This window comes from Lissotriton vulgaris, chromosome 2_1 (assembly GCF_964263255.1).
Source record: "Lissotriton vulgaris chromosome 2_1, aLisVul1.2, whole genome shotgun sequence".
NCBI classification, from domain to species: domain Eukaryota; kingdom Metazoa; phylum Chordata; class Amphibia; order Caudata; family Salamandridae; genus Lissotriton; species Lissotriton vulgaris.
The window spans coordinates 1,821,275,413-1,821,301,287 of NC_141687.1; the positions used below are offsets into that span (position 1 = coordinate 1,821,275,413).

Consider the following 25,875-nt stretch of genomic DNA (forward strand, 5'->3'; position numbering starts at 1 on the left):
CACTGGGAGCAATGTTTTTTGTCTAGTGAATTCTGCTTTAATAAGGCTATGGGTAGATGACTTGTGGTACCGAAACAACTCCGCGTGTGCGTACCCTGCGATGACTTATGGTTCGGGGGGGGGTCGCAGTGGTATAATATTGCGTCTACTGGAATGCGTCATGTACAATCTCCATTCAACCTTAATCCTGAGCTCTTACAATGTAGATATAAGGCAGTAGTCCTCACTGACATCAAGATTGTTTTTATCGTATCCTTTAACAAAACTGTTTCTGACTTACATAAATCAAGGCTAACTTGAATGGTGTCCGTAGTGTAGATGGAAAGCTAAATTCAAGTTGTGAACCCTGCTGTACACAGTGTAGATCGAAGGCAGTGGACACACAAACATCGAGGAATGCATTTTTGTCTTTTACGTTAACAAAATCTGAGGACACAGTACAATTGCCTGTGCCTTAAAAAAATCGAGACTGAATTCAATGTCTGTAGTGCTGATGCGCTTCTGGTATCAAGTAGTGAACTCTGTTGATCGCAGTGTACATTTCAAAACAGTACTCAGTACACTAATTGAGGAATGTTTTTTGTGGCATCCTTTACCAAAATGGTCTCTGCCTTACATAATTCGAAGACAACTTGAATGTTTTCCTTAGTGTAGATGGAAAGCTAAATTCAAGTTGTGAACCCTGCTAAACACAGTGTAGGCAGTAGTGACAAATATCGAGGAAAGCTTTTTTGTCACATACGTTAATGAAATGTGAGGATACAGTAAAATTGTCTCTGCCTTAAATAAATCTAGAATGAATTTAATGTCTGTAGTGCTTCTGCACTAATGGTATCAAGTGGTGAACTCGGTTGATCGCAGTGTACATTTGAAGGCAGTACTCAGTACAGACATTGAGGCATGTTTTTTGTCGCATCATGTGACAAAATTGTCTGTCTTACATAAATCGAGGCTAATTTCAATGCTGTCCGTAGTGTTGATGCAAATCTGAATTCAAGTTGTGAACCCTGCTGTCAGCAGTGTAGATGGAAGGCTGTAGTCAGCACAGTTATAGACAAAGGCTTTGTGTCACAACCTTTTACAAAATCGGAAGACCTAGAGTACAATTGTCTCTACTTAAATGAAGCAAGGCTTAATTCAATGATGATCGTAGTGTAGATGGAAAGCTGAATTGAAGTTGTGAACCCTGCTGACTGCAGTGGAGATCGAAGGCAGTAGTTGATAGACCTAAGTCTGCGGTGCTGTGGCGTTGAGTTCGGAATGGGCCTGTATCGAGGAGGCACGTGGTCATGGCGGCAGCCACGATGCATGGTGTGGACCTTTGCTGTGGCGGAGTCCCTTCTCTTTGCAGAAGTGAACCACGCCCAAGACTTAGGCTAATTATTTATAGTCTTAAGCTGATGTTACTTATGTTGGACCAGCCCATTACGCTTCTGCTTCAAGGGAGGGGAGGGGGGGGGGAGACAACACAGCTACATGACGAAATATTCCCCAGTGTCTGATATATGGTTGCGTCCACTGTGCAGTACACTACACGTATCAATAGCATATCTACACGCAGAAAGGTTTTTGGTTTCTATAGTATGTTGTGTATAGCATATCATTGGAAGTATTAGCAGTGTGTACATTATTGTTGATGTGCAAGCTCCTTCCCTTATACATACTCGATTGCCACATCTCTGAACATTGAGCTAGTGTGCTGTTGAGGGGATATATTATTTTGGGAATGTCCGTTGTCCTGTTTTGCGCTGTCTGAGGTAGTAGAGGGGGAGGGGTGGTTGTAGTGGTGGTGGCGGCGCTAGGTGTTGTGATTTTGTTGGGTGTTGGAAGAGCATAATTAGTACCTCTATCACATATTTGTCTTTAAATATGGGTGTGAGTTTGATGTAATTCACACAGTACATAGTCTACGTCCTTGCACTATTTAAATGTTGATATTAATTTGTTAGTGGTAAATGGAACTATCGCCTTTTTTTTTAGATAGCATTGTAAATTTGTTTTGTTTTTGAAAAGTTTGGGAAGTGGTGTTTTTTTTTCCCCTACGAGAGTGCCTAATTTGTATATTATTAACGTTAGTTGTGGTTCTGATTTGTAGCGATTTTCTTGGAGGAAGGAATAAATTGAAGAGTGGTAATATTTGTAATTTTTACTACTTTGAGAATGGGATGTTAATTAAAAAAGATAGAAAAAAAACAGATATGCTTATTGAACATTATAAATGGGAATTATTTAAAAACCTTAGAAATTCACTGAAAAAAACCATAGGTTTCAGGGGCGTTAGTTAGCTGGACATTTCTCTCATACAAAACCATTGAAATTCCCCTGTTATAGATAGTTCAGCTAACTATAACTCGTGCACCCGCAATGCACTGCTGATGTCACATATTACATCTCTCATGACATAATCAGTGACATCACTGATATATCAAATGACATCACTGATATATCAAATGACATCACCGATGACATCTTCCTTGTGATTAATTTGCAGACCTCCTCTTACCCTAATATAACCTTTGATACACACTTTCAAAAATAGAAACTAAAATTTTCAAAAAAATGGAGATACCACTACCGGTTACAACAACCTATTCAGTAATTCCAAGATCTAAATACACATCCACCAACAGTCCTATATAGTCACACATACATGTATTCACTCATCATATGTACTCCTACACCTATACATCCTGTTACACACCGCCACTCATCTATAGTTACTTAAACACAGTCACTTATGCAAATAAAGAATCAAACATCCATTTACTTGCGTATACAGTTATACACACACCACTACACTCACTTCTACAGAAACGTACACATACTTACTCTCTTAAACAATCACCTATATAAACACATACTTATTTATACAGGAACTCTTCCAATCTCTCACTCGCATATACTCCCTTATATACACCAATACTCTCATATACGAGTTTAAAACATATGTAGTTATTCATAAAGACACTATTGAGCCAGTCATTCACTCACTAACACACCCATACACACACTCATCCACCCATACAGTCCTGCACACATGCGGTCTTCAAAACATACAAGCAGTGAGTCACTCATTCATGGAACTATGCACTACGTAAGACCCCCCCACTGAACCATACAGACACTGACATTCATACTGATACACAAAATAACTACTAATAACCCATATAGACATTCATGTAGCTATTCACCAACCTATGCAGTCACCCATATACAAAGTGAGACTGATACAGATTATTATATATTTAAACATTACTCGCTATATTCACTAAGATACTCTTAATCAATGCGTTATACAATCAATTTTTCACAAAAAATCATCCATTTAGACACTTATATACCCATTTATTCTTCCATCGACCTTTACATATACATATATAAAACATATTTAATAAAAAAAAAAACACGCATTCACTGGATGTCATCAGTGATGTCATTTGATATGTCTTCAGTGATCCAGGCCAACAAAAGGGGACACTGTTCCTATAGTAGGGTGCAAAAAGTCACCTGTGCAAAAAGAGAAGGAGAGAGTGAAAAATAGAGAGCAGGAAAAAAGCATCGTAGGTGAAAAGGACCCATTGATGAGGTAGAAGACCACTTATTGTCCTATGATGCCCTCACACACCTGGAGGGGTGTCATGCTTCATCACCGGGCAGTTGCTCCTCCATCAAAGAGACCCTTCGGGGGACCCGTAGGGAATTACAGCGCCGGCCCTACAAGGAGCAACTGCCCGATGATGAAGCCTGACACCCCTCGGGGTGTGTGAGGGCATCATAGGACAATAAGTGGTCTTCTACCTCATCAATGGGTCCTTTTCACCTAGGATGCTTTTTTTCCCTTCTATTTTTCACTTTTTCCTACTCTTTCCTACTCTTTTTGCACGGGTGACTTTTTGCACCCTACTATAGGAAGTGTCCCCCTTTTTTGGCTTGGATGTATGTTTTAGGAGCAAGGACACTAGACCTTTAATAGCTCCTTGGCCCCCCTCTTTTTTTGATATTATGTCAACAGTGATGTCACTGACCAGGTCATGAGTGATGTAATATGTGACAACATCAGGAGTGCATTGCGGGTGCGCAAGTTCTAGTTAGCTGAACTAACTAGAACAGGGGAATTTCAATGGTTTTGTATGAGAAATGTCCAGCTAACTAACGCCCCTGAAACCTATGCTTTTTTTCAGTGAATGTGACTCCGTTTCCACTCAAGCTCGCGCTGCTTCCTCAGCCAGCAAGTAGGACACCGGACACGGACCTCGAGGTGCTTACAAATTTTATTTAGCAGAAAGTGTCACAGACGATTCGGCTCAGCGGAGCCTTGATCACATGACAGCGATTAAACTTCAAGGTACACCTTTTAAAGTGCTAGTACGTGGTAAAGTAAAATCATCTGTGCAAATGTGCGTGTAGACTTAAAAGACATACTAGGCATAGTACCCAACAAAATCAATTCAATTTTCAAAATGGATGTAAAATACATTTAAAAATTACATGTGAAATACGCTAAAATAATGTGTTCAATGTAAAACAAAATCCATTGCTTGTTCTTTTGGAGATCATTGTAAAATACATAATTTACAAAATTCCTATATTTTAAGTGAAGAGTCCTAGTGCATAATTGGTCAGGATACATGAAAAGCAGTCACTGTTTAAGTAATAAGTACGATTCCCAAAACAGTAAAAAATATCGAACCAGTTTTAAAAGAACCTCATTATCAAAATCATGGCCTTCCTACCAGCTTACTCTGTTTATTCGCGAGTTTAGATTCAGACCTAGGGAAAATGACTAAGTAACTATAAAGTGCTACGTGCTGACATTATAAAGTGCATATCGTGCTTAAAGTGCATCATCAAAAAATATGTGCAAATCTAGCATTGCTGTGCAAATATGCATACTTATCAGTTCCTAGGTCCACATTAAAATTTCACAAATATTAATATTTCTCAACCTAGTGTATTTGGGGTAAGAGGTTCTCAACAGTATTGTATCCCTATTCGACCGTGAATACTGTTCTTTTCCCTTTATTAGAACGGACTCCATGTTCACATTAAAATTCAAACAGTTCACATACATTTTATAGCGTTACAAGCATTTGGGTGCCATAATTGCCATGTCTTAGTGTTAAGTGCAAAAAATAAATGAATGTGAGGCTGGTCTTGATGACCCAAAACCCTACCCTAAATAATAAACAAAACAACAAACGTTAGGAACTCTATTGTATACCTCTTCATGTTCATTCCTAAACAGGTTAAAACAGTGCACAGTGAAAATAATAATCTAAACAAATGATCTTCTCAAAGCAGCATTGCGTTTTTGTGTTGATTCATAATAATGGGTGTGTGCTCGCAGCCCCCTCGAGGCCTGTCCCAGCCATCGCCCAGCCGGGTGATTACCGAAGACATTACTCACAGGGGGGGGAGAGCACACAACCCTGTCATATTTAATTAGAGCAAGCAGGTGTGGAGGTCCTCTGTCACGTTGAGCCCAAAAGGCACCTTCGTATTAAGCAGAAGAATGTACTTTGTTTCAAGCTTCCTGAGCCTAGTTTCCCTGTCTCCACCCCTTCTGTTAATGACCGCATCGATAACCCAATATCTGAGACCACTGTTATTACTTTGGTGATGGTCTCTGAAATGACGCGCCACTGGGTACGTGCTGTCCACGTTAGTTATTGCTCGCAAGTGCTGTAAAATGCGTTTGTGGACAGCATTCCTCGTGCTGCCCTCATACTGTAATCCACATGGGCAGCGCAAAACATAAATGGCATATTCTGTCTTGCATGTTAAAACTTGGGTTATCATATGGTTCATCCCAGTGAATCCATCCTTGAATGTTTTAGTGTTTTCACCATGAGTGCATGCTTTGCAAACCTTGCAGTTATAAAAGCCTTTGTTCTTTTGCCACCACTCTGTTTTAGCACAGGGATCTGGATTAGTTTTAACAATGTGATCCTTCAGGGAGGGGGCCCTGCTAAAGGTTAATGAAACTTGCTTAGGCAGGCCACTGCCTATCACGTTGTCTTTTAACACTATAGGCCAGTGTTTGTTCACTATTTTTCTTATTTGGTGATGTTGCTTAGTGAACCCCGTTATTAATCTAAAACACTCAGGCTCTGTCTTCCCAGGTTTAGAAGTATCTAGTCTAGTATCGGGCTCCCTGTCAGCTTTCCTGATAAGGAGCTCCTCTCTAGTTAGATTCATGGATTTCTGTATTGCTCGGTCAATCAATTTCCTGGAGTAGCCTCTCTCAAGGAATCTGTTCCTGCTTTCATTTTGTGCCTGCTCCAGATCTATGGGGTTGCTACATATACGTCTTAGACGTAGCATCTCCCCATATGGGATGCTGGAGATAAGATGTACTGGGTGGGCACTCGCAGCATGAAGAATGCTGTTGCCAGCTGTCTTTTTTCTGAATACCTTGGACTCCAAACGACCCCCCTTGATGTAGAGTTCGGCATCAAGAAATGTGACTTTTTCTTGACTCAGAGTCGCGTAAACCTGAGGTTAAGGGGATTATCATTGATATCCTCCACAAATTTAAGAGCTTTTTCATAGCTACCCCTCCATATGACGAACAAGTCGCCTATGAAGCGGAACCAGGCCACTAGATTGTTTCTGATGATGTGTTGGTATCAGTAGCCGAGGACCATCTCCTCCCAAGCTCCCATGTGCAGACATGCGTAGCTTGGAGAGAAGCTGGCCCCCATTGCTACCCCCTGCTTTTGGCGGTACAATTGTTGGTTGAATAAAAAAACATTATTTGTTAGACAGAAACTTAACATATCTAGCAGCATCTTAGTATGTTTCTTATTCCCTGATTCTCTTCTGGAGAGGTAGTACCGTACTGCCTCCAAACCATCACTATGTGAGATACTGGTATACAATGCTGTCACATCCAATGCTATTAGCCAATCTCCCTCCAAAATGTGCACTTCTTTGATCTTAACCAGAAAGTCCCCTGTGTCACGTATATATGACCCCAATTGTTGGACATAACCTTGTAAAAAATAGTCAATATAAATCGAGGTATGTTCCAAGAGGCCTCCCCGTGCAGAAATAATTGGCCTTCCAGGTGGATGGTCGGGGTCCTTATGTATTTTCGGTATGAAATACAGGATGGGAGTGACAGGGTGTTCAATCTTCAAATACTTGTATTCGGTTTCAGTGATGAGTTTGGCTGATTGCCATTTACAGAGTTTGCGGTGACATTCATCTCTGATGGTCAACAGTTCCCGATTGTTAATTTTCTCATAGCACAGATGATCATTCAGTTGACTATACGCCTCTGTCATAATTAGTTTTTGTCATGAGGACAACATTTCCCCCTTTATCACTGTTTCTTATTAGATTTTTTTCTTTATTTAACTTGTCAGTCAGTGCCTTGTACTGTTGTAGTTGGGCAGAGTACCTGCGCTTCGTGCCTCCTGTTTGGATTTGCAACTTTTTTAGATCAGCTACAACGTTCTTGTGGAATATGTCAATATTGTCTCTTAACAATATGGGATAAAATGTGGAAGGTGCTTTGAATTGGGTGGCTGTTGAAATTCTATTGCCTCTCATCGATCCCCTTGTTGGTTTCGCTGGCGTTTGGGGTTTCCCCATATCCTGCTCCTTCAGTATCCCATAATTCCCTTAGGACAAGAGTTCCTTGTGACGCTTCGGGTTCCTCTATTCCAACTGTTGGGTCCATTTCAGGTGTTATTCCATCTTTATTTTTCATGGCATAAAACTTCGTAACTTAAGTTTTCTGACTGCTTTGTAAATGTTGCATCGCGTGCTGGCATAGTCAAAATTGCACGGGGATGCATAACATAGGCCAAGCTTAAGAATATTTTCCTCTTCCTTTGTGAGTGTTAACTCAGTTAAATTCACAACAGTGCGATTGGTGGTTTCCTTTATTCCTGTTGGGGGGCTTTGCTTCGCCCTATTCCACCTCCTCTCTTCTTCTGAGACCCTCTTCTTTGCCACCCGCGACCTCTGGCGGCGCCTGTAATTTGCCCTGTGTTTTCTTGATTGCCCCTTGTATGGGATCTCAGGGTGTTCCGTCTGTCCTGGCCTAAAAAAACAATTTCCTGGCCCGGTGTGGGCTTGGGCTGGTTTGCCGCCTGTGGCGATCTGCTTCAGAGTCTGTGTCAGGGTCAGAACTAATTGTAGCATTAGAGGAATCACTCATCCTGTTGGTTTCAGTTGCAGCGGAGCTTGTATAGCTCGAGGGATTTTTCACTTTGGGTTGCTGTTTGGGGCCGCCCCTGCGTAGGGTTTCAAATTTACGCGCAAAAGTGAAAATTTGGCCAAGCTCATAATCATTCCTGTCTCTCTGGAATTTATATGATTTTCTTGCCACAATTTTTGCCTCTTCCTTCTTTAGACGTTCCTGCATAATTTTCGAAAGTCTGGTCTTTTCGTCTTCTTCCCCCAGACCATCAATTTCCTCTTGTAAATCCGCTATTTGTGAGGAGTTTGGCTCTATCTATGTCCGCATATTTAATAAGCACCTGTACCTGTCGACGCAATGCCTCCAAATTGATTTCCGCCCACTCTTTCATCAGGTCGGCGTTTGGATTCTCATAGGTGGGGGCTGTTAATATTCTTAAACCACGTGGAATGCGGTTCACTTCAATGTAGCGCTGCAGTGACTTCGATTCCCACCACTTAGCTTGCTCTTGAAATGACTTTTTTTCAAGTATCTTAAAAAGATCTTTTTTTTAAAACCTTTATTAATGAATGCACAATACACAGCGTCTGCCTACAACCCCGCAGGGCCGGCCGCTATGACATAAACAGGATGAGTGAAGAGTAAATTAGGAGACAGTACGCTGCTAAAGCAATCTCTCGAGTCCACATTATCTGATAGAACTTAGCACCATACAAAAGGATAGGAAAGGTTTAATTTTATGTTTTTGTCGAAAAGAACAACACACAAACACATGGTATCATAGTGGCAAGGGTCGTTGGAGGTGGGGGGAGAAAGTTGACTAGTAAAGAAGGACACATGGCAAGGGGGGGGCGAGCACGAGAGGAAAACAGAGCATGTAGTGAAATTAGAGGAGGAACGCAAATCATGGAGAGGAGGTGAGAGGAACCTCATAGTCAAACGGAGGAGAGCAGATATCTCAGCGATACGTATTCCACTGAGCCCAGACTCTGGACCATTTCTTCGGACGCCCCCGCGCCTCATACACAGTTTTCTCTCGGAACATGGACCAGTCCATGTTCTCTTTCCAGGCACTGAGCAATGGTAATCTAGGGGACCCCCAGAGCTGCGCGATGTCTCTTTGCGACCATATTGCCCAGGGTAACCCAAAGTGTCTGGGCAGCATTGCAGTCAGACGGTTCCCACACATTTAACAGACAACGTCGTGCTTCGGGAAGGAGTGGGATCCCGGTGACACAACTCATGACATCATGTACCCTGGACCAGTAGGCTGCAATCATCGGGCATTCCCACAGAACATGAAGAAAGGTACCATCCATCCCACACCCACGCCTGCACCGTCCATCCGAAACCAAACCCATTCGCACCAGACGCATTCCAGTCAGATACACACGGTGGAGGATCTTCAACTGGACAAAGCGAAGCCGAGCCGGGATAGCCACCTCTTTAGGGGAGGACACAGCTGACTGCCAGTCCTCGTCATCTAATTCGAGTCCATCAGCCGTCCAGGAAGCCCGGAGCTTTTCAAGTTGGTCAGCCCTGTTGTTAAGCTTTTTGTATATCAAGGAGATAGTACTATCGGGGACGTGGCCGTCTAGAACTCGATCCTCCAAAGGGGAGGACTGCGGGATATCGGTGCCAGATGGAAAGACGGAGGACAAGGCATGCCTCACCTGCATATATCGGAAGTGCTCTCGATCATCGAGCCGGTATTCCAGTTTCAACAACTCAAAGGACTTAACCGCGCCCATAGATCCTCCACCGTGCTGATCCCAATCATGTCCCACTTCTCGAATCCCTTCGTCTTCCACAGGTTGCCCAACCGGTCCGAATCGTACAGTGGCGTCATACGTGTCAGCCTACCACCCCAGCCCGTGGCCACGGTGGCGTCCCTCCATGCCCGCACTGCGCATTTCGTCGGGCCCGTAAGGAGTCGAAAGGGTGCCTTTGAATACAGAGCCCTATTAAAATTGCCACCGGGTAACAATAGTTTATCCAAGGCAAAAGCGGGAGCGGGCTCCGGAGCGTACGTCGCATGATTGATAGCACTCAGGTGAGAGGCCCAGTAATACCGTCTAATATCCGGCAACGCAATACCACCATCGTACCAGGAGAGGGTGAGCTTGGACAGGGCAATGCGGGCACGGCCATCCCAAATCAGTTGTCGCTGTAAACTCTCAACTTCACGGAAGTAGCGAGCAGGGACAGGGTCGAAAAAATTCTGCAGGGCGTAAAGAAATCGGGGGAGCGACATCATTTTAAAGAGTGCCGCTCGGCCCAATGGGGACAAGGGCAATTCACGCCACCTTCGAACATCTTGCTTAAGTCTTCGGAGCGGAGCATACAAGTTTCGCTCGTAGCGGACCGAGGAGGCCATGGATATATATATCCCCAGATACTTAAAGCCGTCGGTAGCTATCAGAATGGGAAACCTGCGGGGTAGAGGCGGCAGAGTCCCGGCTATAACGTAGACACAGGACTTAGTCCAGTTGATGACAAGTCCCGAGTTTTTACCAAAGGACGTGAGAACGTCGAAGAGAACGTTAAGCGACTTTTGAGGGGAAGTGAGATAAAGGAGGATATCATCCGCATACAAGGAGACACGATCCTCGATCAGGAGACCATCTGATCCCTTTAATAGAGGGTTCCCACCGAAGCCATGCGGCAAGTGGCTCGAGCGCCAATGCGAATAGAAGCGGGGAGAGCGGACAGCCCTGGCGCGTGCCACGGCCTAAGGGAAAGGGGTCAGAACATCTACCATTGACCGCGACCTGAGCCAGGGGCCGTTCATAAAGGAGCTTGACCCATGCGATGAAATTAGGGCCAAAGCCAAATTTAGCGAGGGCCGCCCAGAGGTAGGGCCATTCGATAGTGTCGAAGGCCATTGTGGCGTCTAAGGAAGCTACCACTGCCGGTTCGGCGAGAATTGGAGCTCTCGCGAGAACACTGTGGAGCCTACGCAGATTAAGGGCAGTGTTCCTGTGGGGGATGAATCCGGATTGATCCGGGTGGATCAGGTCGCAAATCACCTTAAGCAACCGATTGGCCAGCACCTTGGCAAGGATTTTGGGTTCCGCGTTAAGGAGAGATATGGGGCGGTACGAGGCGCAGCGGTCACGAGGCTTGCCGTCCTTATAAGTGACCACTATGGTAGCAAGGCGCTGCTCGAGGGGGAGGCTTCCAGCCTCAACCGCCTCGAGAAACATTTGGCGCAGGTGGGCGGCCATCTTGTCCGGACAAAGTTTGTAGAGTTCAATGCGCAGTCCACTAGGTCCCATCGCCTTTCCCGAGCGCAAGGATCGGATAGCGAGGGCAATCTCATCAACGGTAAAAGGGGCCTACAGGGCAAGACCATCCTCAACCGAAACAGTGGGCAGGGCAATGTCTTGCAGCAGTAACCTGGAATCGGCCTCATCACGATCACTAACAGGCGTATAAACCTTCCGGAAGTGGTCCACAAAGCAATCAACAATTTCACCAGGATCAGAGACACACTCACCAGAGTCGCGAACAATGACAGGCACAACACGACTCGCTCGTTCAGCCTTATCCAGCCACGCCAGGAGCTTGCTAGCCTTGTCCCCCACATCATACAGTCGGCCTAGTTGATTCGCTCGCATCAATTTAGCAGCATCCGTGACACAAGCTTTATAGTCAGCTTGCTTTAATTCCAGAGTGTGTAGCAGTGCAGGCGTGTCATTCCCACCCAACTCACTTTCAAGCGCAGTGATCTCAGTTTCAAGAGCCAAAACAGCCTCCCTCTTTACCCTACGCTCTGCAGCAATGAATGATAGGGCGGAGCCCCTAATAACCGTCTTGAAGGCCTCCCAAAGAACAGTGGGGGAGGTGACTGAGCCCACATTCTCATTGAAGTAGCAATCAATTGCCTTAACCAAATCAGAGCGGAGCCGGGGGTTTCGGAAATGCCAGGGAGGAATCGGGGGGACCCTATTGCCAAGTGGACCACCCACGGAAATCCTAATCAGCAAGGGGGAGTGGTCCGAGATACCTCGGGGAAGATGTCGTATCTCCCGAACAGTGGACAGAGTGGAAGCCAACATAAAGAAATAATCGATACGGGAGAGGCTGCCATGCGCACCAGAGTGAAAAGTGTAGTGCTGGAGTGTGGGGTGTAGTGAGCGCCAGACATCTACTAAGCCAAAAGTATCAGCCATCTCACTGAGCCACATCTGGGATGGCAACAGTACCCTAGGGGGAAGTCGATCACATTCACCGGACATAACAGAATTGAAGTCCCCGCCCAAGATTAACAATCCATCCGGAAGCCCAAGGAGAGTCCTGCCAAGATCGGCATAGGTGGTAGCCTGGAGTCCCGGGGGAACATAGACTACAACAAACACGATCTGTTTACCCTCCCACCTCCCCGAAACAGCAGCATACCGCCCACGGTCGTCAAGGATAATCTCGTCAATAGCAAGAGCAAGGGAAGACTTTACCATAATACCCACGCCCCGGGACCCAGAGGTGAAACCAGCATGTGCAACCAGGCGATAACCCCGGCGGTCGAGGGCTTTACAAGCATTTCCAATTAAGTGGGTCTCCTGAAGGAACACAACATCAGGGGCATGGCGCCTCAGGAATTGCAGCACAATGCCCCGTTTGATCCTATCACCCAATCCGTTTACGTTCCAAGAAAGAACCCGCAGTTTACCCCCCCCATTGCAACAAAGACATTCCACCCCCATCCCCCTCCACAACCCAAAGTTCGGAATGAGTGCAAACTGTGAGATACCATGAAAACAGAGACATAACAAACTAAACAAAACACAACCAAATCCCCAGGAACCAACCCCAAAACAGAAACCCGTTGCAACACCCCCCTCCCTGCACCCCTGCTGACTAAAAAGCCACCCCCAACTGCAGTGTGCCTGTCGCCCCATCTTATCTACACAAAGAACCCCCCGAGGAGGAAGGGAGAAATCACCCGTTCCCGCACCGCCGCGGGCAGTACCATAGAGCACAAAGTTAAATTACTCAGTACAATACGTAGTCTCAATCAGGACCTCCGGGGCCCCATATTACTCCTGAGCTTAAAAAGATCTTGAATTTTTGTTGTGCTGCTGCCACTAGCTTCAGTGTTCGTCTTCCCATGTGTATCTATTGGGATGGGGGTGTCATCGGAAAACATTGTTGCAGCTAATGTTTCCCGTTCCCTTACGCTGTCACCCGACATCTTTCTGCAATGTTTATTTCAAACTGTACTGGTGCCGTTTAGCAATCCGTATTTAGTCGTCCGCAATCTAAACTTGCTACCAGATTAACCTCTCTCCTTTCCCAGCTTAATCAGTGTACATGGGCTTACTTGATCAGGCACTTGTTTCTTCGGATCCGCAAACCACAATCACAGTTGCAACTCGAGCCCGAGTCGCACGCAGCCGTAGGTGCCTGATTATCCTTCGCTCAGTGCTCAGATAGAATTCCGGAAGCTGGGGGTCAAACGCCGTACTCCTTCCGGAGCCTGCACTTTCCTGAACGCCGTTCAGGAAAAAGATTCGTGTTATGGCGTCGACCAGTTACCAAGGAGGGTCCCGTGTTAAAGCCAGGACGAATCCCGCTGGCTATATATCCTGAACTCCGTTTCCACTCAAGCTCGCGCTGCTTCCTCAGCCAGCAAGTAGGACACCGGACACGGACCTCGAGGTGCTTACAAATTTTATTTAGCAGAAAGTGTCACAGACGATTCGGCTCAGCGGAGCCTTGATCACATGACGGCGATTAAACTTCAAGGTACACCTTTTAAAGTGCTAGTACGTGGTAAAGTAAAATCACCTGTGCAAATGTGCGTGTAGACATAGAAGACATACTAGGCATAGTACCCAACAAAATCAATTCAATTTTCAAAATGGATGTAAAATACATTTAAAAATTACATGTGAAATACGCTAAAATAATGTGTTCAATGTAAAACAAAATCCATTGCTTGTATCATGAGGCATTACTGTAGCTAGGTAACAGGCCAGTACTAAGAACAGTTGTGCAGTGTAATACCAGAGGAATGTAGGTGAAAGGTGCATTCATTACTAGAGGTGGGCAGAAGTAACGTAAGGGACTTACGCAGAGAGGCACGGAGATTAAACCAATCTCCGTGCTTTCCGGACACATTCAAGTACCTGGTTTGACTGTTGTGAAGACGACTAGCTAAAATGAGGCAATCTTGGGAAAGCAGTGTTTTCTGTGAGATAGTCTACTTAATTTTTCGGAACTTGCTGCTGTAGCTGTTTGGTAGGGTTTCCATCGGAAAATGTTTTTTCCCTCAACTAGTATATTTTTTCCACGCGAAACGTATGGTTCGGAGACTATCCTTTTTCAAAGACATGAATAGTTTGTTTTCTGACTTTATGGAGAATATGAATGAAACAACTGTTTATAGACAAAACAATGCTACTGTTACAGAAGGGGGTATGGGGCGTTGCCAACTCAGAGACTTATTACCTATCAGCACTACTGATATGGCCGATGAGGCGGCTACAGAATTTGGCTGGGCACAATGGTATGGAACTGGAATAGAGTAGACTGGGGATGTTGGTACTGACTGCTACTGAGACAAGATAAAACAACAAGAAGACTTTTGAGGGCACCAAGGGTAATTAGTTGTTGGTTGCAATTATGCTCGCACACAAAGCACTAAACATATTTATACCCCTGAGATGTGAAATACTGCTGTGGGCCTTTCCACAATTTAATTTAGTGGACTGTATGATAGAACAAAGTTATTACATGATGTGATTAACCCCTTCCATGCGGCCGCGATTCTCCTGGTGTGCTGTAAACAGGAACAGGGGCGGGCTCTGACGAACCCCAGCCGTCATCAGCACACGAGCACCGTAGTGCATGACGGCTGGGGTTCGTCATCAGCATGGAAGGGGTTAAATGGATGAAGACGAAGTAGACTACCTTGATTACTTTTTTCTTCTTCTTGTTTTAGTATATCAATGTGTATCAATTCGGATTGTGCTGGATTTACTTGTTTTTTTTATTTTCCTTTTATTTGTTTTATGGAGTTTTATCCGAAATTAACATTTATGGCTGACTGCCTTGTTTGTCCCCAAATCAGAAGTTTTAATATGCATCCTACAGATTAATGGACACTGTCTTGTTGGCCGTAGAGCGAATTTGGATAATCAGCCACCAAGATTCTCTTTCAGGTTTGATATATGTAAATCATAAAGAGACAGGTGGTTAGTGTTCTTGACACGGCATCTCATCATCCCTATTAGCAATATATTGATTGCTTCAATGCCCCTGTGCACCAATTAATAAGCAACATTGACACTGCTTGGCTATTCGGAATGTGGAGTGGGATTTGGGGTTGTTAGATTTTGTAACAGTCACCTGCTTTATGGGTCCTAAAGACATGTATATTACATTGTCTTCCCTGTGAATGCCTTGTTTCTTGATCGCCTGCCATACCACTCCACCCCGTGAAGGGAGATTGTTTTTTCATACAGAAAGCAGGGCTATTAATCAGCATGTTCTGCCATGTCAAACCTTTTACCTGCCAACTAGAAGTCTGAGCCAAGGCATAGGGTAGTCTTTGGGGGCAAGGTAGGTTGTAAAGCAGACCACCTGGTCCTTTGGAGAGACGTGTACTTTTTATTTTTTTGTTCAAATTCTTTATTGAGGTTGTTGACAGGCAAGCAATATGCGTATGTTGCCACTAGACAGCAGTGGTCATGTAGCAAATGTTCTCTAGCTTTTTCCTATTATTGGGTCCCGTCCCAAATGGCCACAACAAGTGAAAGCTGCGGGGATGGGAAATTGTCCTTGACCATCCACTCTGCCGTCGGACGCCAACACCAGCGCATGCAACCTCCATCGGTTTATCTAAAACTGTGCTGGCACCCATCAAGAAAAGACCAAGCAAGCAACACTCCAAGAAGGCCAGCTGGTTCACTCCAGGAAGGCCAGCTGGTTCACTCCAGCCCTCCATGAGTCCGGATGTACCTGCAGAGGACTCGAGAGATGGAGGAAAAACAAAATCCTGGAAACTGATGCAACCTTCAAATCCACAATCAACGCACACCACCTCCTGAAAACCACAAAGAAAACTGGCCTTCAAGACCTCATTTCCAATGCATGCCACAGCAAAGAACTCTTTGCCATCATCACAGAGTTCGCCAGGTCCAACAGCAGACGTTCCTCCCCCAAATCCCTCACGATTTCTGCAACAAACCGAGCGCATTCTTCCACCACAGGATCAGGAAGATCTACAACTGCTTTGACACCCTAGATCCGACCACTACGTCCGCTACCATCGCACACAACCAAGCTGCACCCTAGCAGACCGTGCTCTGCTGGACCCCGCTCGCAACAAAGGACATGCTCAAGACCATGAAGAGCATCCACTTAGGAGCCCTGACGTTTCCCTGCCCCTACCACATCTTCCACAGAGCAGCGGCTGCCATAGACTCCCAGCTACTCCTCACCATCAACTTCTCCATTGAAACTGCCACCTTCCCAGACGACTGGAAACAAGCAGAGATCAATCCCCTGCTGAAGAAGCCGTCCTCTGACACGATAGACCTCAAGAACTTCAGACCTATCGCCCTCCTCTCCTTCCCAGCCAAGGTAATCGAAGGCCATCAACGCCGACCTGTCTAGTTTATGGATGTGAACCACAGCCAGGAATCCTCCCAATCTGGCATCTGAAACTGCCACAGCATTGAGACCACACTCCTCGCCTCCAATGACAACATCCACATCCTTCTCGACAGAGTTGAGTCCGCTGCCTTCATCCTACTAGACTTCTCTGCCTCCTTCAACACCATCTCCCACCGCATCCTAATCACTAGACTCCATGACTCTGGTATCTGTTGCAAGACTCTGGACTGGACCCACTTCTTCCTCACCGGCCAGAACAAACGAGGCAGACTACCACTGTTCCTCTAAGAACTCACAGAGATAATCTGTGGTGTGACAAACAGCTGAGAGATATTTTAGTATTCCAGAATTACTAGGCGCAACTCCTGGGTTGCCGCAAGGTGATATGTTCAAACGTTACTCCGTGTAGGCAATGAGGCGAGCGGTCATACCCCAGAACCGCTCCCAAAAGTGACCAGCAAGCTGATCCACACAATTTAGAAAAAGCAACTATGCCCCTGCACTTAATCACAGTCAATGAGTAAATAGTAATGCTATAAGTTTGTTCTTTAGAACAGTAATGAAGGTATCAAGACAACTTTACACATTAAGTAACTCTCCGAGAATGAGTACATATGAATCAAGATATATAGGTGGATAGACAGTCTTTTCTTGGTGTAGTCACTTCTGTTTATTGTTCCATAGCACAAGCCAACACGTGTTTCATCGCAGGGAACAAACTGCGAATCTTCAGGGCCTTCTGAAAAACAGAAAAAGTTCGTATTTGCATAAGCCCAGTCCGGGCGTTACGTGGAAATCTGAATTCGGAATGCCAATTTATGTGTTCTGGTTGTACACGATCTCGTTGAGAAAAAGTTAGTGGATGGGCGGGTATGCCGTTTCGTCCACGTAGGAAGTGCACCTTATCTGTGTCAGTCTCCCTCTTGAGTTGCCCGGCGCCGTGTATCGAAGACGGACCGTCCACAAACTTTTTCTCCGCCCGGTTTACCATTTGACTCAGAAAGTAACGAGATCGTGTACAACCAGAACACATAAATTGGGATACCTTAATTACTGTTCTAAAGAACAAACTTATAGCATTACTATTTACTCATTGACTGTGATTAAGTGCAGGGGCATAGTTGCTTTTTATAATCTGTGGTGTGCTCAAGTGTTTGTCCCTGAGCCCTACCTCTTCAATGTCTACCTGGCCTCCTCATAGCCATCGACAGAAACCACAAACTCAACAGCGTCTCATACGCCGATGACACCCAGCTGATCCTGTACCTCACCAACAAACCCACAACTGCCAGTCCCAACTTCTACAGTGGAATGAAGGCAGTTGCTACCTGGATGAAAGACAGCTCAATTTGAACAAGACCGAAGTACTCATCCTGGGACCCACTCCTTCAGCGTGGGAAGACTCCTCGTAGCCAGCCATTCTGGGATCTCCCCCCCACGAACCAGTCACGCAACCTCTTTATCATACTGAACTCACCACTCCACCATGAACCACCAAATCAACGCAGTTTCCTCGGCCTGCTTCTACATGCTCTGCCTGCTTCGAAAGGCTTTCAGATGGATCCCCTCAAAATCCAGAAAGACAGTCACTCACGCACTCCTCACCAGTAGACTCAACTAGGGCAATGCACTCTATGCCCGCGTCACCCAGAAACAGCTCAAACTACAGAAAGTCAATCACCGCAGTCAGACTGGTACTTAACATCCCGGCTGCAGCCACATCTCTCAACACCTCCGACAACTCCACTGGTTCCCGCTCAACTAGAGAATCCCTTTCAAAATCCTCATGTCTACAAAGCTCTACACAACGAAGGACCAGCATCCCTGAACCACCGCCTCACATTCCATGTACATTACTGAGAACTCTGGTCCTCCCAACTCAGTCTTGCCTCCACCCCCAGGATCCACAAGCCCAGAACTAAAGGACGGTCGTTCTCGTACCGTGCTGCCAAGCACATGCGACCCTCATGGGTGAGAAGCAGCACTATACAAAACTGAGGCATCAGTGGTCATAGATTGCGAAACATCCAAGATCGAAGTTTGTTTGTTACAGCAAGATGTGTCAAAATGGGATGCTGTTGCGTTACCCCACGCCTTGCTACCTAAGGGCAGTTCCTGAGATATGTACATATGGATATGGAGGGTGGGGGGTCGGGGGGACTATGGATAGGATACCATAGATCCACTCTCCTATCTATGCTTACATTCTGCACCCAAAATACTAGGGTTTAATTAACTTTAGGCTGTGAATTAAATATCAACCCAGCACAAATTGGACAACTTTCTGCAAAGGCAACAGCCAGCCTAAGAAAGTATTCAGCTTGTTACCCACCTAAAAAGCACTGTGGATCCCGACACTAAAGAAAGTATCATCTGCTAGACTCGTGTCTGTGGCAGAAGCATCGATTTTGTGGATCTGAGGCTCTTTTAAAAATCAACCGCGTTTCAGTAAAGTAACATGTCTTCTCCCTCTAGAGGGGTGGAATGCTATCCCGGTCGACAGAACTGTCGAGGGGATTGTATTCCAAATCGTATGCCACCTTACACGACATATTTTGATAAAGCCAAACCAAAGTTGCTATATAACCGCGAGGATTATAAGGCACTTAATAGTATATGGTATGGCATTATCTCGGAACAGCTTAGGGAATTGGTCCCGACAGCTGCAGACAGGCTCAGCTCATGCTAGAGCACCATCTCACATAAAACCAAGCTCTCTGCCTCCAGGATTGTTAAGGCCTGCCATAGGAGTGACTGATAGGTATATATGTGTCCAGTTAGGTTTAGATATAGGCATACTATATCTAAGCAAGGGGTGATTACACCACCTTGCCCCAGCTGAGTGATCAGCCAGTTGTGTCAATTTTAGATAGCCAGCCAGGGGTGGCAAAAGATATGCTGCAGCCCCTGGTAGGCCTTGGATGCACATATGCCCTGGGCACCTATAGTGCTCTGTACAGGGGCTGATAAGGTGACCCAAGCCAATCTAGTTATGTACCTAGGGTATATGGAATCCATTTTACAGAGAGAGCAGATAGCCTGGGGCCCTGATTAGCAGGGAACCAGGCCAACTAAGTCGAAAACCAGCTAAACACAAGGCAAAAAATCTGGGGTAACCATAGTCAGGTAGCCACCTTCCTACAAGGGATTTATGCGTACGCTTTTCCCCCATACCAATAATACCGAGGGTCCTGCAAAAAATGAAGAGGGAACATTGCAGTCTCATCCTAATTGCTCCTTGCTGGCCGAGGCAGTATTGGTTCCAAGAGTTATTCCTGTTGTCACAACAGTGTCCTGTTTGTCTAAAACCAACACTCACAATGCTGACGAGAGAGAGAGGTCAGATTCTACACCCGGATCCACAATCGCTTCACTTGCACGCCTGGCTCCTGACTTCTAAGAATAAGGATCTCAATTTCCCAGGACTGTAGAGATATTCTATCTAAAACCCGTGCTCTAAGTACTATCAAGACCTATCGCTTTAAATGGAAGCGTTTTTACCATTGGTGTGAAACAAATAATGTTCATCCACTCCAGGCTCCACCAGAGGATATCCTTCCGTACTTACTATCCCTAGCTAACGCAGGTCTAGTATTCTCATCTATCAAAGTCCATCTCGCTGCGATTTCTAGATTCAGAAAGAGTCCTAACAGACCATCACTGTTCTGCGTCACTTAGCAAACAATTTTTAAAAGGGCTTTTTCAGGCTTTTCCTCCAATTCGACCACCTCCAGAATGGGATCTCAATACAGTTTTATCTCAGTTAATGAGGGCTATTTGAACCAATTCACAAATGGTCGAGCTCAAGTTCTTAATCTGGAAGGTGGCACTTTTATTAGCTCTCACTTCAGCCCGGAGGGTTAGTGAAATCCAGGCGTTCACAATTTCGGAACCTTTACTACATTTCACTAAAGATTACGTCACGTTACGAGCAAATCCAAAATTCATTCCTAAAGTACAGTCTCCATTCCATCTAAACCAACCTGTAAAGCTGAACCTTCTTCCCGGATCCAGTTACACCGGCGGAAAAGGCTTTGCACTCGACGTAAAACGTTGCTTGAAGTTTTACCTTCAAAAGACTAAGGATATTAGACTATCTAATCAGTTGTTGGTTGGTTATGGTCAAGCCACATTAGGACAAGCCGTGACAAAAGCAACGGTAGTCAGGTGGCTGTCTTCTGTCATACAATTTTGCCATGATAAAGCCAACAAACCTTTGCACAGAAAGGTCAAAGCACATTCCACCAGAACTATGTCTGCTTCTACAGCCTTATTTGCTGGGATCACATTGGCGAATATTTGTCGTGCTGCGACATGGAAAAATGTCCACACGTTCACGAAGCACTACTGCTTACAGTCTGCGTCTCAGGACGATGCAGCAGTGGGACACGCTGTTCAAATTCTCCTTCATTAAGGTTAGACTTTTAAATGTCTCTCATATTGCATTTATGATGTATAAGTATGATCATATTCACTGTAATGTTTCTGGTTGTCAAATGGCTAGAACTATCTCATTTCAGAAGGTTTCTGCATTTGCATGTATTTACATATTCTAGTGCTCTATAACCTTCCGGATGTGTGGGGGACATGTAGATTTACGCCTTGTCTCCCACCTTCCGCAAATGACATTATTAGGCTTACTGCTTGCTTTTCTGATTCAGGCATGTGAATCTAGGAAAGATACCCCAATTCTGGATAAGAAAATAAGTTACCTGTAACTACAGTTATCCAGTATTGGTATCTTTCATAGATTCACATGCACCCACCCTCCTCCCCGGCAGGACAGTTCTCTAATGGGGATACATACTTCTCACTTATGCTACCAAAATATGAGGAGAACTGCCTCTGCTGGGAAGGTTCTAGAGGGTGCTGGTATCTGATTGGTTGGAACTATTTTTCGGTTCTTTTCATACAATGAGGTAGATAGGCTACTAAGCTTTGGGCCTATTGTCTTGTCAGCCTACTACAGTTTCTTACTAAGACCCTGCTTTTGTATGTATTATTACCGTGGGACTCCCGCCTCAGCGACTGGGAATGATTCAGGCATGTGAATCTATGAAAATACCAATACTGGATAACTGTAGTTACAGGTAAGTAACCGATTTTCTTATCCTGTATTTGTTACTGAAAAATCAAAATCTCAACCTTTTTTCCTAGACTTGCTACAAATATTTGTTTCTTTAGAGATGGAAAGGATGCTATTTGCTCCAGTAGTCCTTAGATTTGCACAAGCTGCAGGATGAAGAAACTATTCGAAAAGAAGAGCGGATTTTCTTTGTACCATGATTGCAACAAAACCCCAGAAACCAAATTTTCCTGTTTCCAGATATTCTGCTTTTAGCTTGTTAGGTCTGGCATCAGCCAATATCTTTTGATGATACTAAAATTATAACTGTAATATAATTATAGTGGATTTCAGCCAACCCTCTTTGTCCATTAGTCTCTTGTTCTCATTTGTCTTCCTCCAACACCAGTATATAGCATGGGCCAGTGGGCCAGCCTCTGCAAGATGGCAGTGTGTGGATGTGTTCCTTGTGAAAGTACAGAATAAGTAGTTCCCTTTAGTGTAATGGACAGCTATGGCAACAAGTGATTTTTTTTTTTAGACCAAGAACATATTTCTGATTATAGCCAATTGTTTTAATTAATGCAGGCCCAGCAGCTTCCCCATCAGGAAGGTTCAGCAAAAACAATAATCGAACAAATAAAGTACTGACGAGGACAAAAGATTGGCAGCCAACATTTGACGTACTGGCTTTCCAATGCATGTTACTATATAGAAAGTTGTGCTGCATTCCTGTATTCTGTATGCAAAAAGAAATGTTACTACTTCCAGCTCTCGATTGGTATTCCTGCTTCAGCTTTGGAGAGGTACATAGCATTGTGGACCAAACGGGCCTATGCCCTCTAATTAGCAAGTTACACTAGGAATTCAGGATAGTGCTTATTAGTATTTGATCTTTCTTGCAGGATAAACTGCTCTCATAATTTTAAGTCTGAGTAAATTTGGCATTTTAATAGTGAAACCTAATGCTTATTTTTCATTTTCAATATTTCTTCTGTAGGTTTACATGCAGACCTCCTAAAAGATGAGGCTGAGAGCACGCAAGGCTTCTCAGCAATCCAATGAAAGTCCCACGGTTCGTACGGGGCGAACGAAACGCCGACATTCAGAGGTGGACGAGACTCTACCGTTGGGGGAAGGAAAAGTGCAGAAGAATGAAACAAGCTTATTATCCTCAATCAAGAACTTTATTCGAGGGAGTGCACCGAAAGTGTGCACGCCAAAGGGTTGTGAGGTATGTATGTAGTGTTTACACATAATGGTGACAACTGGTGGGTTAGTAGCTTGAAGTTGTTTGTTAGTTTAATAGTTTATGAAGTGCAAATCGTGCAATGACTCAACCTTGATGTGATAAAGGACCTAAGGTGTCAGTTTGGATTTGAACAGATAGTTCACACCATTCAATCAATTGAAAAATGAGTCGATCTATTCTACTGTTACTCTTTATGAGTTTAAACAGAAATGTACTGGAATGTGACACTTTATAATGAGTTTAAACCCAAATGTACTACAATGTGAAACCTGATTAAGGTAGTACAAGTGGTGGAAAAGCTGTTAAGAAGAATTTCTCTGTGGTAAAAATTAGATGGGAGCATTCTGGTAGGTATCTTTGTGAATGTGGTTTTGCTTGCACAGGAGATGAGCACACCACCATCAAGAGACTGAACGCTTCTAATAATACTGTGTTGTGAAGACATTGTTGATGCCAAGATTGAGGAATTGGTTAGTAGTAGTAATTACTCCAAAGGACTTCATGTGTAAAGTGCTTTTGTATTTGGTTTGTCGACATTGCTAAAGGCTCTGATTGATGGAAATATTCAGATATTTGTGAGATAACCTTGGAATATTTTTTTCACACCAAAATAGGCAATTTAAAGTGGTGCAAACACATATGTTGTGCTATCTTACTGCTTAGGTGTCACTTCTAATTGCACATATACAGTGATCATGGCTAAATTTCTTTTGTAGCAAGCAGAAGATTGCACTTGGGCAAGTCTAAGTAATCAATAAAATATATGAATTGAAGGACATGTTCATTTTTGCAAAGTCATCCTATGCCCCCGCAATCAAAAATAATCTCTTAAGTTGTCAAATCATGCAGAAACTGCAAAGACACTTAAGAGAGAATTTAAAGACAAATAATGCAGCCTATATCCACAGGCTACACTGTCAAGTACTTCAACTAGAAATTCCACCAAATAACACCACACACAACGGCCAGCCCAGTTTCTACCATAGAGAAACTCCACCAGTAAAAGACTCTGGAATGATAGAGAGGAAGGCATGGACAGACAAGCCCCATAGGCTGCCATTATGTGGCTTAAATAGGATACTGTGCCTTTAAGAGAGCTTAACAGAACTTTATTCCCAGTATCCCAGAATGCATAGCAGGTCCCTCGACTTTCAGTTCTTTTTTCCGGCTCCTGCTATCAGGACCCTGGCATTGAGCTCTCCCTTGTTTCAAGGGTTTATTGGATTTTTTGGCACTTTTGTGTTTTAAAAGTGTTTGAGTTTACTTTCTTGGTGTTTTCCTTCTCTTCTGTGTGCTGGTTCAGGCGTTTTAGGGCTCTAAAATGCCTGGTCTTTTTGATAAGTGCCCAGCATGTGGAAGGAAGAAGGCCAAGAGTGATCCACACGACGTCTGCATAGTCTGTCTCCCTGAAGATCATGTCCCTGAAGACTGTCATCTGCCAGCAGTTTACAGCTCGGACTCTGAGGGACAGGCTGAAGATTAGGCTTTCAGGCCTTGAGGAGAGACGTCTGCAGGCTGCAGGCCTAGCACCATGGGGTGGAGGACAGAAGCGTGGATGCTCCAGTACGGAACTGTGTGCCAATGCTGGGGAGGGGTGGACACTCTTTTGTTTTTATCGATCTGACTCTTGCCAATGGCACTGAACCCTATATTGGGGTAGGGCATGAGGACGCGTCGGCATTGCTGTTGAGGATTGGTGACTCGCTACTTTTTGGCTGGCTACCTCTGCCCTAGCGCCTTCGACTGATCCGCTCATAAGAGAGCCTGTTGTGGGACCATTTGAGACTGTGTAACTGAAAGTTGGGGGGTGGTATGGGGCTCTGTCTGACCAGGTTGGGGGAGGTCGGCTGTGGGTGGGCTGGGTATTGTCAGGCCAAGTTGGGGGAGGCTGGTGTTATGTGGGGGGGACACATGTTGGGGATTGTCATTGCTATCTTGCTTGTTGTGCTCAAACTACTGCTGAAAGAGGTGCTACCTGCCTTCAGAATAGGAGGGAAAGTATGGCGTGGTAATACAGCTGCTGATACCCTGCTGACCCTACTGTTGAGATGACAGATAATGATAACGGGAATGTAACACGAAATTTACAGGAATTGAAGTTGTTAACGTGGAACGTGAGAGGGCTAAATGATTATCGTAAATTGCGTAAGGTACTCAGCTACTTGCACGGGCACCATGTGGACCTTGCTCTCCTTCAGGAGACTCACCTACCCCTTACTAGTAGGATGCTACAGACCAGGGGCCTTGGGGGACATACAGTGGCGGCCGGGTTCACGACACACTCCAGGGGGTGCTTACCTGGGTCAACCCAGCCTCTCGGCTAAAACTGGAACCAATAGTGGTTGATGCGGAGGGTCGTTTTGTCATAGCTCGATGTGTAGGCCGAGGGTTAGATTTGGTTGTGGTTAATGTCTACGGGCCAAACTATGACTGTCCTGAATTCTATAAAACGCTGTCCGCTCATTGCAGGCCATATGTTTCCTCTAGAATGCTGTGGGGAGGTGATTTCAACTTTGTCTTCGACCCAGACCTCGACAGGTCGGCGGGCCCGATCCGGAGGCCGGTGGCCTCGGCTTTACAGATGAATGCTGAATTGCTTAAATTGGATCTGGTAGACGTCTGGAGGAGTAGGCACCCAAAGATAGGTGGTTATACGCACTACTCTGCGTACCACAATATCCATACTAGAATAGATTACTGGTTAGCGTCTCAGGTCATACTAAATGGCGTCCGCAGCTGCGAGGTGCTGCCCCGTACCCTCTCCGATCACTCCCCTGTACTGCT

The 25,875-nt window shown here is 44.9% G+C and overlaps 1 protein-coding gene across 2 annotated transcripts in view; it reads left to right on the top strand.

The window, feature by feature from the left end:
- Window positions 1–25,875, top strand: part of CTDSPL2 (CTD small phosphatase like 2) — a 459,434-nt gene that overhangs the window by 69,941 nt on the left and 363,618 nt on the right. For both annotated transcript variants that reach the window (XM_086957909.1, XM_086957910.1), the window contains exon 2: window positions 22,840–23,073. In XM_086957909.1, the coding sequence (XP_086814035.1) occupies window positions 22,864–23,073 (210 nt within the window). In that variant the 5' untranslated portion in view covers window positions 22,840–22,863. The remainder of the gene's footprint in view (window positions 1–22,839; window positions 23,074–25,875) is intronic.